The sequence below is a fragment of the Martes martes genome (assembly GCF_963455335.1).
Source record: "Martes martes genome assembly, chromosome: 6".
Taxonomy (NCBI): domain Eukaryota; kingdom Metazoa; phylum Chordata; class Mammalia; order Carnivora; family Mustelidae; genus Martes; species Martes martes.
The window spans coordinates 1,752,788-1,768,012 of NC_137893.1; the positions used below are offsets into that span (position 1 = coordinate 1,752,788).

The 15,225-nt window shown below is 47.8% G+C and overlaps 1 protein-coding gene across 13 annotated transcripts in view; it reads right to left on the reverse strand.

Moving 5' to 3' along the window:
* The window catches only part of AFDN (afadin, adherens junction formation factor), a 136,455-nt gene that overhangs the window by 72,388 nt on the left and 48,842 nt on the right, over positions 1–15,225 (reverse strand). For all 13 annotated transcript variants that reach the window (XM_080805330.1, XM_080805329.1, XM_080805337.1 and 10 more), the window contains exons 6-8: positions 11,877–12,034; positions 3,878–3,989; positions 2,618–2,785 (exon numbers count right to left, since the gene is read on the reverse strand). In XM_080805330.1, coding sequence (XP_080661456.1) covers positions 2,618–2,785; positions 3,878–3,989; positions 11,877–12,034 — 438 coding nt within the window. The remainder of the gene's footprint in view (positions 1–2,617; positions 2,786–3,877; positions 3,990–11,876; positions 12,035–15,225) is intronic.

A 15,225-nucleotide genomic window follows, 5' to 3' on the forward strand; every position in this document is an offset into this window, starting at 1 on the left:
TAGAAACCAGTGCACACTGTTAAGGAAAACACCAAGACAACAGGTGAGTCACCGGGCAGCCGCAGAGCAGAGTTAGTTCATCATCTAGGGGACGACCACCCAACGCGGCTAATGCCTTCTGTTAGAAGAACACATTCAATTCCAAACCGAAGAATTAAATGACCGTTCACCCCCATTTCTCCAAAAGACAGTAAATACTGACAGTGTAAGGACACACCCACATCTCAAAAACCTCCCGCCTACCACTCCTGCGCCGTGGCCCGAGCTTGAGTACTTGCTTGGCTGGTGGTACGTCCCGCGGAAGGACAGCACATATCTGTTCGGGACAGATCAACATCTACCAGTACCATCTGCTCACGAATGGACAAGGAAGTCGGTGTCATCCAGCAGGCTGACTGCGCTCAACTAATAACGATGGAAACTGACAAACACGGCATGACCACCTGAGCAGAACACGGCCCGCTGTGAGGAAGACCCGGCCCAGCCTCCGGGCCCGCCACTAAGTGCTCCCCCTGCAGCCAGGGGGCGCTGAGGTGTAGGACGGGCCCCTGTGGAAGGACGGGCAGGGCCGTGGGCAGCGGCCCCAAGCCCTCGGGAGGGAGCCAGGCTGCGGGCGTCCCCGTGGGATCTCGCTATGGGGCGAAGGCCGGCGCTCACCGCTCTCTCCGAAGCAGCTGCCGGGCGAAGGCTCGGTAAAGCAGCAGAGCGCCGGGAAGGGAGCAGCGTGTTAGGAGCGTTAACCCGGTATCTGGTGACAAGTACTCGAGAATTCATTTTTATCTACGGCCTGTCATCCTTCCGCACCTACTAAAGTTTCTATATGTGTTTTTAGCTGGGAATACAAACACATGACATAAGCCGCCAAAACGGCAGTTCTCACTAGAAAGGAAGCTGCCCAGGTCGCAGGCTTCACCTGTCCTGTCGCTGCCCCACCCCGAAGGCCCGGGACTGGGAGGGTCTGACACCTAAGTACGGCCCAGTACTTGTCGGAGAGTCGGAGGCGGACTCTCACCCTAAGTCTGCGAGCCGGCCCGACCACCTTCGCACTACTCACCTGAAAACTGCTGTGCGCAGCGGCTACTTAGCAGTTCTAACTAATATACCTAAATCCTCAAAAAACAATCATTAGTTTCTAGCATGTAATGCAAAATTTTAAACAGCAGACCCAACGCCCGAGGATCCCGAGCGCCTGTCCGCTGCGGCACAGAGGCCGGCCCTCCGCCGCCGCTGGCCCGAGCGGCCCCAGCTCCGCAGGCCGCCGCAGCGCGCGGCGGGACCGCACGGGCCACCCACGCACAGTGAGGGTGCGAGTGAATTCTCCAGCCCGGGAATCGAGGGCCAGCCACACGAACAGCTGGCCCGCAACACTCCCCGGCCTGGGAATCACAGCGCGTTAGCGAGAGCTGCGCCGGGGGCGCCGTACCGACCTGCCCTGCCTGCGCCGCTCACCCGGGGGGACCACAGGTGCCTCTTCCATGCATCAGCTTCAAGCTCGTCCACAAACACAAATACCCGTGGATCCCGGCAGAGAAAAACGTGACCCAGTCCAAGCAAGCACAGATGAGCTACACAAACATTCTGGCTTCCAGCTTTTTCTGTACTAACTGAGCTTTATCTAAAAGCAGTTCCGGGGCGTCTGGGTGGCTCAGTCAGCTGACCGTCTGACTCATGACTCCAGTTCTGGTCCTGATCTCAGGGTCCTAGGATCGAGCCCCACATCAGGCTCCCTGCTCAGCCGGAGTCCATTTGGAATTCCCTCCCTCTGCCCTCCCCATCACCGGCGCCCAAATAAATAAATATGTCTTAAAAAAATAAAAACAACAAATAAAGGCAGTTCTGGGAGGGAGAGCTCAATGCTGCATTCTTCACAGCATTTCGTAATACACGTTACACACCACCGTCTGAACCAAACGACATCATTTGCCTAAACGACATCGTTTAGCTGAATGATAAAATATCATATACATATATACACGTCACATCTGTACACTACATTGGGATACATGCGGCAAACACTTCTGCACAAATGTCAATGTATTTCTCTACCCTGTGGCTATCTTAGAACAACAGCTTTAGCTTAATTAACAGAGCTCTAAAAAGAAATATTTAGAGGTCTAACATGAAAATAAACTTAGTCTATTATTATTTTAAAACCAAACAAATGTTCTTCCTCTTACAGATGGATCTCTTACATGTACTGTTAAATTTAAAGATACTTTTCTAGACACTGTTCATACACACAAACTTGCATCTACTAAATTTGTCCTAAGAATATATTTCAGTGTGTCATTTTTAGTATTTTATAAAGTTGTTTTAGAAAAAAAAATTTTTTAAACGGACCATTTAAACTTCTTCAACTCTCCATATTCACCTATTTTAAATTTTATTTTTTGATATTCATTTCTGTCCATGTGAACTCTATTTTTATGCATACATATGCATATCCTGTGACCTTAAGGTTCTGGTTTTTTTAATGTCGTCTTATAAGAATAACTTTTTTAAAAAAATAAATTGCCTAAAAAAAGGTTGTCAGCCAATAGAAAGGATACTTCAATAAAATTCATTGAAAGTATAAACACCTGAAGCTGAAACAGTGTTTGCTGATCGTGTTTCTCACCTGGGCTTAGCTCTACCAAATAGGGCAGCTTCTCCGGTGGAAGCGCAGAGCCGTAGCCGGACGCCTCCACTTTCTCCTTGCCCTTCGCCAGCTTCCCGTCAGCATGTTTCTTAGTTTTCTTTGGGATATAGTCTGGTGGCCTCCTCTTCAACTGAAAGACTAAAACCCCTAGAACAGTGCACATTGTCAATCATCAAGCAGACTCAAGTCAGTACACAAGACCAAACGACTCACCGTCAACTCTTCTAAGATCTACCAAGAAAACGTAATTTAACATCTCCCAAGGAGTGACCGAGTGAAGGCTTAGCCAATTTATACTTTTACTCAGTAGAGGAAATTTTAGTCACTCGTGTTCTGAAAAAGTCTACCAGCAATTCCCAAAAATTATTTCAAATCAACTACCTTGATTACAAACACATTACGTGCTTGAGAACGACGCAGCAGCAGTTTAAGACCCAATGAATGTTCACACTGGTAAACGGCGCTGTGATCAGTAAGCACACACCCACACACACACGCATGCATACACAAATGCATCTATAAAAATATATTTTCAGTTCATCTGATTTTTATTTAATCCAACTGAAATAACTCAGATTCAAAGCAACTCGACTTCATAATACAATTTAACTTTAACACTATCCAGAAAGAGGTAAACTAAGCAAGTGTACTTTAAAACTACCAGTCGACACTACTGACAGGACGAACAGGCAATCAGGTATATGTCTTCATGCGGCCAAGGCCTGTGCTCAAGGCCAGCCAGCTTACAGAGTGAAACTGAAAGCAAGATTTCATCGGAAACACAGCTTTCAACCTTCACTGCTCTGAAATAATTAGGGGAACCTGTCTGAATGGTGAAGTCTGGACTTCTCATTGGAAATGACTAAATTCCTGGACAATCTCTAAGGCTGCGCGTCGCCATGCCCATCAAAAGCACTCAGGTGGACAGGCCCCCGCTGCTGACTCACACAGGGGCTCACACAGGCTGTCCCGGTGTAGGAAGAGAACCTTGTCTGGAAGGAACGGACAGGAGTGTGGCCTCAGGACAAGGGCTCACAGAGGAACCATCCGGTAAGTCTAGGAAGGAGCTACAAAACCATACAGCAAACACAGATGCATGCCATGCGTGCGTGCGTGCGCACACACACACAAATACCACCACACATGCGCCCCTGAATCCTCAGTTGGACAACTAACATATCCAGCAGAGATTTAATGTGTCATATAAACAATTCTTAAACAAACAAAACTACCCTTTACCTTTGTCACTTGGCCATTCCCTGAAGATTTGTAAAGGACACTCATCATCATCAAGGATAATTTCTTTAGCACCTTTTTCATCCGAATGCTGGGCTCCAGGAGGAAGCATAACCTGAAAGGGAAAAATAATGAACTGTGCTATGGCTAAAAATGAAATTACCAGGATTTACAAACCAGAATTTATTATAAATAGGAATCACGGTAGAATTAAACTGATCCAACACTAGACAATTCCCCAACTATCAAGGAAGGACAATGGCTTCCGAGAAAAAGCTTAGCCAGCTTATTGGGCCCTTTTTATCTACCTGCCCCTCTGGCCCCCAGAAAGAACCAGTGCAGTAATTTTGTTTGTTTGTTTTTTAACAAACTCTTCTGGGGAAGGGTGGTACATAATGGTCAAATTGGGAGTAAGTTCTTAAGGAAAGATCACTCCACTACTGCTCAGTCTCTGGTCCCTAACCCACGTCTGCATCATCAAATAACTGTTGCCATGGTCTCGTCTACTGTGAGATCTCTCAAGACAACCGGCACCTGACAAGGAAACAGCACGGCATTCTTTTTCTTACAGAGAATGTGTCTTTATGATGAAATCTTAATCAGACCCTTTAGCTATACCGCTGGGCTATTCATTCAACAAATGTTTTTAAGCACCTGTTTTAAAAGACTACATTCAGAGACACTCTTAAAATTCATAATGCTGTATTAATTTTTATGTTTTTATGGTAGCCAACAGTTTTCTTCACGGTCTGGGAAAGCCCCCAGTAATACTGAGGAAAAGATCTAGGAGACGGCAGCCCAATGATCTCCCGCACGGCCTGGACGTCTGCCCTCCTTCGTTCTCCTTTGGTGTTAAAGCAAACCGAAACACAATTACAGAGACTCAGGGAAGAAGCCAAGCCACTGGCACGTGAACATTATTCCCAGCCCACAGTACTGCAATAACATTACCTACCACCCAAATACATTATCGCAGCCCTATACCAAATGGGTCAGACTCTTTAGAGAACCCTGTAGTTTCTCTCCACACTGCTTCAAAACTACCCGAAAAAGACAAATGTATTATAACACACTGTCTTGCTAAAGTAATTAATCTTCCTTGTACTGTTTTGTACTGAATTTAGTATCTTGGGCTTAGAACACACATAGTTCAGAAACTGATCTTCATTCCTCTCGTGTCCCGATTCTTTGTCAGGCGCCCTGGCAGACCCCAGACACGCCCAACTACTCAGAGCTCTCAGATTAAGCTGTGAGTTCCACATGTCCATGCTCTCTGGAGCCTAAAAGGCTCATTTCCCAGCGTCCATGTCTAGCTCAAGTACAGCTCCTCCAGGAAGCCCTCCCTGACCACCATTCTCATTCCAGGGCTCCCTGATTTGTAATTCTCATGCTTGGCTTTTCTGTCTCCCTTTAGTGTAAGTTCTTTTAGAGATAGCTATTGCTTTCGTGTCCCCACAGAGTACCTAACGAGTAAAAGGAACTTAAATATTTATTGAATAATAGCTAAAATAACAAATGAGTGAATATGGAAGCACTACCTATTACATAACTGGTAAGATGGCAAACCAAGAGAAGAATGAATATCTAATTCAAGATTGAAACAATAATCAACTCCTGATTTGCACTCCCCAAGCTTATGAAGTAGAATTTACAAAGACATAATAGAGCAGAAAAACCCAGAGCACGACACCCTCAAAAGAAAACATCAAATGACCTCAAGAAGGCCTGTTACTACCACCCAAAGCAGGCTTTTGTAACTTCAGGACCTGATTTAAGGTGCCCTTTCACATCTGATTTTCATCAGTAAAAGTATGGAAGAAATTAATGAAAGGGAAAAAAACGATAAAGTTCATGACTACATATTGTGTCAAATGCAACTTTATGTGGAACTGAGCATTATTTAACAGATTCACACGCGTTCACACAAAAACATTCCCTTGGCAAACACTTGCAACCCCAAGTCTCGGGTGCAAGGCTGGTGCAAGGCTGGGTGCTGGTAGCGCAGTTCCTGCCCCAGGTGCCCACAGACCGCAGGGTGCAGCGGGAAGAGGGTCCGGTCTCTGCTCAGCAAGGCAGGCCCTACGCACACTGCTGACTTACTGATTTTATTCTGACCAGGAACACCTTCTACAGCCACGACTAACCACAACCATATGGTACACGCATCCAAATCATCCCTCTCCGTGGGCCCAGTCACTCCAGAGGCAGAAGTGTACTTCCCAGACAGACAGTGATGCTCACTGTGGACTCCTCCGGAACGGGAAAGCGGCGATCTACCAAACCCAGCATTACAACACGGTTCTCCTCGACTTCATACTTAACCGCCAGGAGGAAATGCACCAGAAGGGCCTGGGTCTGAAGTGTCTCCCCTTCAGAGGCAATGCCTGATTACCTTCATTACCTACTCTCCCAACGGCACCCCACGAGTCCCCCCCTCCCAAGTAGGGCAGAATTTCGGTTCAGGATACTGTTTCCTTTTCTATGAACCCACTGAACCATGATCCCATGAATCCCATATGGGATTTCTTCAGAAATCCCATACAAAATATATCTTTTATTTCTGGAGGCATCGCTTTCCCTTCTAATTTATCAATCCTACTTCTTACTCTCTTCTAGTGAGCCCAAAGGAAATGAAAGAGCATATCAAAAAACAAACACTCGTGATCACTTATCTTTCCCCACCGCACAAAGAAACGAGCTTTGGGTTTGGGGGGGGGGGGTTTGGTTCCAATACAGGCTCACTGTAAAAAAATGCAATAGAGAAAAGCATAAGGAGGGGCGCCGGGTGGCTCAGTGGGTTAAGCATCTGCTTTCAGGGTCTTCAGACTGAGCCCCACATCGGGCTCTCTGCTCAGCGGGGAGCCTGCTTCTCCCTCTACCTGCTTCTCTGCATACTTGTGATCTCTCTGTCAAATTAATAAATAAAACCTTAAACAAAAAAAAAAAAAGAGAGAGAGGGAGGGAGAGAGAGAGTGAGAGAGAGAGAGAGAGACAGAGAAAGAGAAGCATAAGGAAGGAAGAAAAAAAAAAGACCAAAATCCACTGTGAGATGACTGTTTTCACAATCACGCGTTCAGGAATGATCTTTATGCATCTATCCATGGCACACAAGAGGGCTCCTGAGTCACACCTGTATTTCAAAGTCTTCTGTTCTCCTTCCTCCCTTCAGGTACGTAACTGGTAACCTGCTGTGCATTCTTCCAGGCATCCATCCTTCTCTATGGTCACATATGCACAGACACAGATTTGTGTTGTTCCGTTTTATTTTATGGCAACTGTTTTTCTAAAAACAGGGTTATTTTATAAAATATGCATGTAGATTTAATTTATAATGTTTCATAGCAACAAGTACCCAATGGCATAGCATTCCTTTAGTGACGGGTGTTTAGTTTTGCTTATTTATTACTGTGACACACAGGGCTGAAGAAACGTCCTCACAGAGCGCACTCAGGAAGGTACTGGCCATGTTTCAGACAGCGTGACTTTTACCACCTCCTTTACAGACACAGATTTTAGAGACTCAAACACGCTCCCCACTGTGCAGAGGGTGCTATGTGGGGTGACCGCACAGACACCTTCCAGACTCTCCTTCTCCGTCGCCCTCAGGATGACCTCTGCGCTAGGCTCTACGCGGGGAGCCTGTGTCTTTCCACTTCTCGGCCCGCTTCACCATGTTGCTGGAGGACGTCCTCCGCTACCTTTGGGTGGTAGATTTCGCCTTGAATGTTCTGAAATGTCTCTGCTCATCCATCTAGCATGCGGCAGTCTGGACTGGAGAGCAGCTCACTGGGAGTGAGAAAGCTCCGTGTCACGTCGCGTGCTCTAGACTCCATGGTGCTGACACAATGACCGGCACCGGTCTTGCCCCCGACCTTTTACACGTGGCTACGGTCTTTTTCTTTGGAATCACTATTCTCTTTCCTTTAGTTTTCTGCCATTTCAAAGTAATACACCGTAGTCTGGCGCTTTTTTGAAGTAACCGTGCCGTCACTCAGTGGGCCCTCTCTGGGCTCAGCACTCACGCCCCGGTTCCGGGAGCCGCTCCAGGACACTCGCTTGGTCGCTTCCGTCTCCTCACGGCCTCCGGCTCGCTCCCTCTGGCCCTCCTTCAGCTAAGCGCCGGGCAGTCCACAAGATGACCTTTCTGATCGCTTCTCCCCGTCCGACACGTGGGCGGGTACCCTGAACTTCCGCCCCCTCCACGGGCATCTCTGTCCTACCCCTTTCTTACTTACATTTTCAAGTTGCCGGTCTCCGTCTCCGCGTGTCCCTCGCGACGGCACTGTGGTCCTCTCCCGCGGACCCACGGCCTCCCTTCTCCCTCCGAGTCACAGTTTTTCTGAACCCTTCCGTGTGCTTTCTGCCCTGTCTCCTCCATGAAATACGACCAGATTCTTTCAGCTGTTCGCGTCGGTCCGTCTTTCATTGGAAAGGGGTTTCCGCTACAGGTGAGGGCTGGCCGGCCGCTTGCCTTCGTCGGTGAGGCACAGGGAAGCTCCCGGCGCGGGGCAACATGACCGTCGGGACCCTCCGAGCGACGTTCCTGGGCTGGACTCCCGCAGGCGAGCGCCACGCAGACCTTCCTCGCGTGGCCGGAGGCTGCCCTCTGGGAGCAAGCCGCCGATCGGCCGGCTGTCGGGCCCGGGCAGAGCCTCCACCTCAGCCTCCCGCCTTCAGCGAAGACCCTGGCCGTTCCCTGCAAGGCCGGGCACCGCGCACCGCGAGGCCTCCTGCCCGTCTCCTCTGCCGAGCCTTCGGAAGGAGAGACGGCAGGGAGCGGGGACGGGGCGGCGAGCCGGTGCGGTCTACCGCTTCCTGCGAGAGCTCCCAAGCCCGTGTCATTTCCGCCCCGCGTCAGTGCCGACCCGGCAAGCGCTCCAGCCCCTCACGCCCGAGTCTGCTGGGGACTGCGAGGCAGGCCCCTGGCCGGGGCCGTCTGCTGCGTTCTCTCTGCAGCTCTCCTGGGGCCCAACCCGTCGGACACCGGTCTTTACTTCTGCAGAATTTCATTCCCAACTCTGCTCTTTTGCCGTCTCTCCTTTCTCTTTGTTCTTGTGCATTTATACAATTATCTTACTTCTTTGTTGTCATTTCAATGGGAAAAATGTTTTATTTTCAGCTAACAACGAAGCTATATTCATAAAATTACAGATCTACCAGTCTTTCCAACTGAATATAGCTTCTTAGCTTTTCAACAGAAAGATAAAAGCCATAAAACTCAACAAGCCCTTTTATTTAATTTCATCTACAGCTAACAAAAGAGGCCTCAGACCTCTACACTGAACGCTACAAGACACTCCTGGGGCTCAAAGACAGTACCAACAAAAGGGCACCCTGTGCTCACAGCCTGGCAGACGGGACACTTGAGGGTGGCCGTCTCTCTGACTCATCTACAGAACCCAGGCAAACCCCGTCACAATTCCAGCAGCTTCTGCATACGAACTGATGAGCTGATTCTGAAATTTATTAGAAACACAAATGACCTAGAAAAACTGAAGCACTTTTTTAAAAGCAAAAACAAGACAAAAAACCAAAATTGGGACTTACTTTACATAGTAAAACTTTAGGACTCATTATAAAGCTACAGTAATCAATACAGCTTGATGCTAACAGAAAGATAAAAGACACACAGATTAACAGAACAGATGCCAGAACTCGAACCATATATAAATATATATATAATTACTTATATATATATAATACATATAAATATATAAAATATATATCTATACATTATGTATATAAAATATATAAACATATATACAAATATGTATAATTATTATTCTGTATTATATAAATAAATACAGATCCAACTGATTTTCAACAAAGGTGTCAAAGCACTCCAGAGGAGAAAAGAAAGTCTTTTTAACCAACTGTGCTGCATCAGCTGGGAAAAAATGAACATCTACCCTAATCGCACACTGTACACAAACGTTAACTTGAAATGGAACATACAGACCTAAGTGTAAAAACTAAAGCTATAAAACACAGGAGGAAGGGCACCTGGCTGGTCAGTTAAGCATCCGACTTCTGCTCATCCGGCTTCTGTCCTGGAGTCCTGGGACAGGCATCATCCAGCACCGGGCTCCCTGCCCAGCGGGGAGTCTGCTTCTCCCTCTTCCTTTGCCCCTCCCTTCTGCTCCTGCTCTCTCTCTCTCTCTCAAACAAATAAAATCTTTTAAAAAATAATATTAAGACACAGGAGGAAAGTATTTTCAACCTCAGAAAAGGCAAATTCTTTTATAGAACACAGAAACAACAGAATGCTAAAAAAAGAAAAAAAAAAGATTGACTTAGCCAAAAGTCAAAAAAAACTCTATTCTCTAAAGGGCATCATTAAAAAAATGAAAGGCAAACCAAGTCACAGACAGGGAAAAAATATTCACAACAAATGTATCATACAAAGGGCTTAACATATATATATCTCAAGAGGGTAATTAGATAATTTTTTAAAAGATTTTATTTATTTATTGAGAGAGAGAGAGAGAGTATGAGCAGGGAGTAGCCTGATGTGAATCCCAGGACCCTGGGATCATGACCTAAGCGGAAGGCAGATGCGTAACCAACGGAGCCCCCCAGGAGTCCCTAAAAATGTTTTCCACAATGAGAGAGGACTATAACCTATCGGAACGGCTGGTACGTAAAATGAGCACATCTAATACGGTATTCTCACAAGCTTCTGGTGCACATGGCACACGATATAATCAGCTTGCAGTACAGTTTCAAAGTTTCTTAAGAAGTTACACAAACACTTCACTCAAGAAAAAAAGTCTGTCCGTGAGAAGACCTGCACACATACACTCACAGTGGCTTTACTCTAACAGCCCCAAACCGGAAACTGGAAACACCACAAATGTCCATCAACAGGTAAGCAGATGAGCAAGCCTGGAAATATCCATATAGTGAACTACTACTCAGCAACAAAACAGAAGCAAGCACGGGTCCACGCAAGCACACTTGAAACCATTACGCAGGCAGTAAGAGGACACGCTACATGCTACTTACATAAAAACTCTACAAAATATAAGTATTTCCTAGCGACAGCAAACCAGGGGCAGCCTCGGGAAGGGAGAGGAGGAAGGGATGAATGACACAGAGGCGCACAGTGATTTCTGGGGGTCACGAGATGGCCCTCCACACCGGTACACCAGTCCCAGTGGGGCCGCAGAGGGCAAGTCCGTGCCGTTCCCCGCACAGCAAGCATACCTCCATAATCCGGGGGAGGGCAGGGGAACTGAAACGACGAACCACACTCTTTTATGACTTAGTCAAGTGCTAAGAGGAGGAAAGGCAGACATCTCTAGGAAAACCCTGGTGCCAATGCGACTTAACAGGGAAATCCTGGTGATGAAGTCAGCACACACTCATCACTGACTTTCGGGTTAAAAATTGTCCACGCGGTCTGTCTCAGAGAGAAAACCTGCTTGGTTTTGCTTAATGTGACCCACTCAGTTCTGAGGAATAAGAGCTCACTGTCCCTGCGAGAGCTGGGTGAAGATACACAGCCTTCATCGGCATGAAAGGACGATGAGGACTCATGGCAGGCGCCCAGTGCCAGCCAGCACAGCTCAGAAGGGAATCTTCATGCTGCGATCTTAGTCGACCGTTAGAAAAACCCTTAGATATATTAAGTTATCTGCATATGTAAAACAAGAACTAAAAAGATATCCATCTATCTATATATATATAGATAGATGAATAGATAGATAAGGGTTATCCTTTGGTATTAGAACTATGGATGATTTTTCTTCTCTTCAAGTCACCTTTCTATACTTTCTTTTTTTCCTTATATTTATTTATTACTTTTGTAACAGAGGGAGAATGTTAGTTTTCTATACATATTTAAGACAGGGTTTCCGTTCATTACATCCTAAATGACACCACGGGGAGAGAACAAGCCTACCTTTAATGTCACCTACAGAGCACGTTTCTACTGAAATGTGACTCGCGGCCTGCATAACGCCAGTAAGCTCCGACATGGCAGTCACATACAGTTACATACCCGGGCAATGCAGTAATCCTTCGGGTTTTCTCTCTCCAGACCGTATTTCTCTAAAGCTTCAGCCACAGCAAAGTCTGCAGGGTCTGTGGTAGACAGCAGGATTGTCTTGTACGGAATATTTGGTTTTAAACTATCTGCATAAATTCTCAATGTTCCACCTGAAAAAAAAACATTTTGACATCTTTGAGCACTACTTTATTTTATTCCACTATCAAAAATAGCTAACATTTATGATCACTTAAAAAAGGGCACCCGAGTTCCAGGTGCAAGGCGTACAAAGATGGGACTCTGTGCAGTAATTCTACATTCGTGTCTGTGAGACGACACACAATGGCAGTCCCTTGTTGATCTAACAACATTCTGCGACAGTGAACCACCCGGTATGACGAAGACGGTTTCTGTCCTCTCTTCAAGCCCAAGCAGTTTTTATGATGATGAACCAATGCCCACTATGGGTCCAGGATGAGAACGGGAAGAAACTCCAGAGAGCTTTGATGGTGCCGCCCATCAACACGCTTAACCACACACAAACTCACACAGACCGTGCGCCCCCATGTCCCAATGCCGAGGATACAGCGATGACCAGGTCAGCGGGGACGGCTTACCGTGTAGCTGTGGGGCGCAGGAGGAAAGGACAGACAAGGGAGCAAACAGGTAAGACGGTGGTACATGTGGCGGAAAACACAAGCAGGGCTGTGAGGAAGAAAACGACCAAGAGCTTCCTGAGTGCCCGGGACTGTCAAGCCTTCTAGGAAGACGAACAGCTGCCAGGAGCCAAGGGGCATGCAGCAGCCGCAGGGGCCCCTTGAGAGCTCCCGGGGCGGAGGGACTGGCAGGTGCTAAGGCCTACAGCTGGTGTGGGTCTGGCTGGGCTCACCGGCCAAAGACGAACCCCAGGTGAAAAGACAGAAACGCAGTGAGACCGGCCAAGGCCAGGTCACGCGGGCCTTCCTCACCCGCGATCACACGGGCCCAGGCCAGACCACGACCGTGAGAGTCTGGGTTTGACTCTAGTAGAAGTGGGAGCCACCGGGAGGCTGTGGCTCCGTGTGCACGCACACACGGAAGAGCGAGGCCGCGCCCACATGTGGGGAGTGTGCAGATCGTCCTTCGTGCTCTCCTGGGGCAGGGGCTCTGGGGGCTGCAGGCGGGACGGCAGCCCTGCAGCGAGGCCAGTTCTGATGCACGCATCCGACTCCACCGAGGCGCGTCCCGCTGATTTAACTACCTCTACATCCAGATGCACGTGGGAACTGGCTTACTGGAAAGACGCGTACAAGAGAATGAGTGAAAACAATGTTACAGGCTGAGGTAACATCTCCGTGTGCTTCGATTAGACAACCACAGAGCAAACTAGACTACCTGTTCAGAAAGCAGAGGACATGGCTACAAACACGGCAAATAGTCAGAAATCTAATTTTTCTAAGAAAATTTTGTATCCACTAAAAGCCAAGACAAGTACTTGGCAATCCCAAAGTCACAGACCACAGAGGATGAAATTCTTTCAGACTCTTCGGTCTGAAAGAATATAAGGTCAGGGTTTACCAGAAGATCATTTAACAAGTCAGTAAGGTTCCCATTGGCAGTGCGCCTCCAGCAGCACCTCTCCTAAAGGACACGTTATGATGCAGCCGCTGTAAAATTCACACTCACAGGCCAAATGAGCTCAGCTGTTGGGCAGAATGACTTCTAGCACCTGTCTGAACGTCCAGGATATGCACAACTTGAACTGGTCTTAGTCTGAGCGTGGAATCTGATTCAAAGGGCTTTCAGTTGACAAGCCTAACGCCGCAGTACCCTCCTCACAGAGACACACAACCTCCAGCCTGGTGCGCAAGGAGAGAGGGGCAGCTAATAATTTAAACGCCCTACTATGCGCTGAGATTGATTTGCACGAACCTACGTGTCAGCTCTAAGACAAAGGAAGGGCTGCCACTCCACTCTGAGGACAAACGGCCAAGGCCTGCGGGTCTGTGGGACCCCAACTGCGGGATCCCCGCCGCAGTGCTCTGCCGCTCCCCAAACTGCTTGTGAGGAAGCTGAGGCAGGAGGACAGACACCTGGAAGAGCTTCGGGATGCTGCCAACGACGCCTTGGTAAGAAATCCACGGCCCTAACTGGTAGCAAAACACTGTACCACAAACCAATTAACTGACGGACACAGGGCACTTCGGGGCCAACGGCACTCTGAGGCATCACAAGCAAATATACCCGAGTATTGAAGAAGCTTCACGAAGTCCCGGGTCCAAGCTTCTTGCAAGCTGCGCGTCTGATCAGCTGTGTGGTGAGTCAGGTCATGAGAATTCAGGGAACCAATCCTCAGGCCAACCAGACACAAAAATAATGGACGGGGCGGCGAGTCTTGGGACCCTTACCCATGTGGCCATGCCCCCATCTCTTCTACCAACCAAATAGCCGGGCTAGTAACTCTGACAGGTTATGGAAATGTATTTTTAAGTCATTTATTAAAGAAACAAAATAGCTAGACTTAATGTATTCGACTTCCTTAGTATTAACCATAAACAGCTATTTTGCTAATATTTAGTTTTTTAGGGTTTCCTGGAACTCTATATAGAAAAATGTTCCTTCTGCTCCCAACTATCCCTTCAACCTCTACCTGGTAGATGTTCTGCTAGTTTTCCTAATTCTCTAGGGGTTTTGTTTTCCTCTTGTCTTTGCCTACTCCTCTTAACAGTAGCCTTCCCTTAAATTCTTCTATTACCTGTGTGCTTTCTACTGAAAAGAATCTCACCACGTGCAGTGATGCTGCCTGACAACCACAGATCGCTCCCAAATCTCGCTCTCCAGCTGACGCTGCTGACCAGAACCTGGTCTCGAGCCACTCAGCCAGCAGCTCAGAACAGCCCCCAGGTCACACCAGCAGCTCCGTGAAACCTGTCTTCCACTCCCAATGTTCTCTCACTGCAGTCCATCAGCATCCATCTGACTGGAGACGGGTGCTGCAGTCCGGACCACGTCCTGGTAACCCCACCTCTCGGGGCCTCGGCTCCTGTGTGACCAGCCTGCGGCCAGCGGCTGTGCTCAGGGACCCAACCCTCACGCGGGCAGCACGTGCTCACTTCCAGACGCAGTTCCATGAGATCCATCTCGGCTCTGCTCCCATGGTAACCACTCCAGAACTGAAGCTAGGCTACATTAAAAGCTTTCTGAATCCCCACCTTACAACCCTTCAGCAGCAAACTAACAGATCACATCTAATTTCTCCATCCAATTTTCCCAAATTTTCCCCATAAACATGGTTCTCTGTGGGCACAGCCCGAAGTGACATGCAGAGGCTCCCGTAACAATACACATGTCACATCCTAATCCACAGTAAAAGCACATTTCT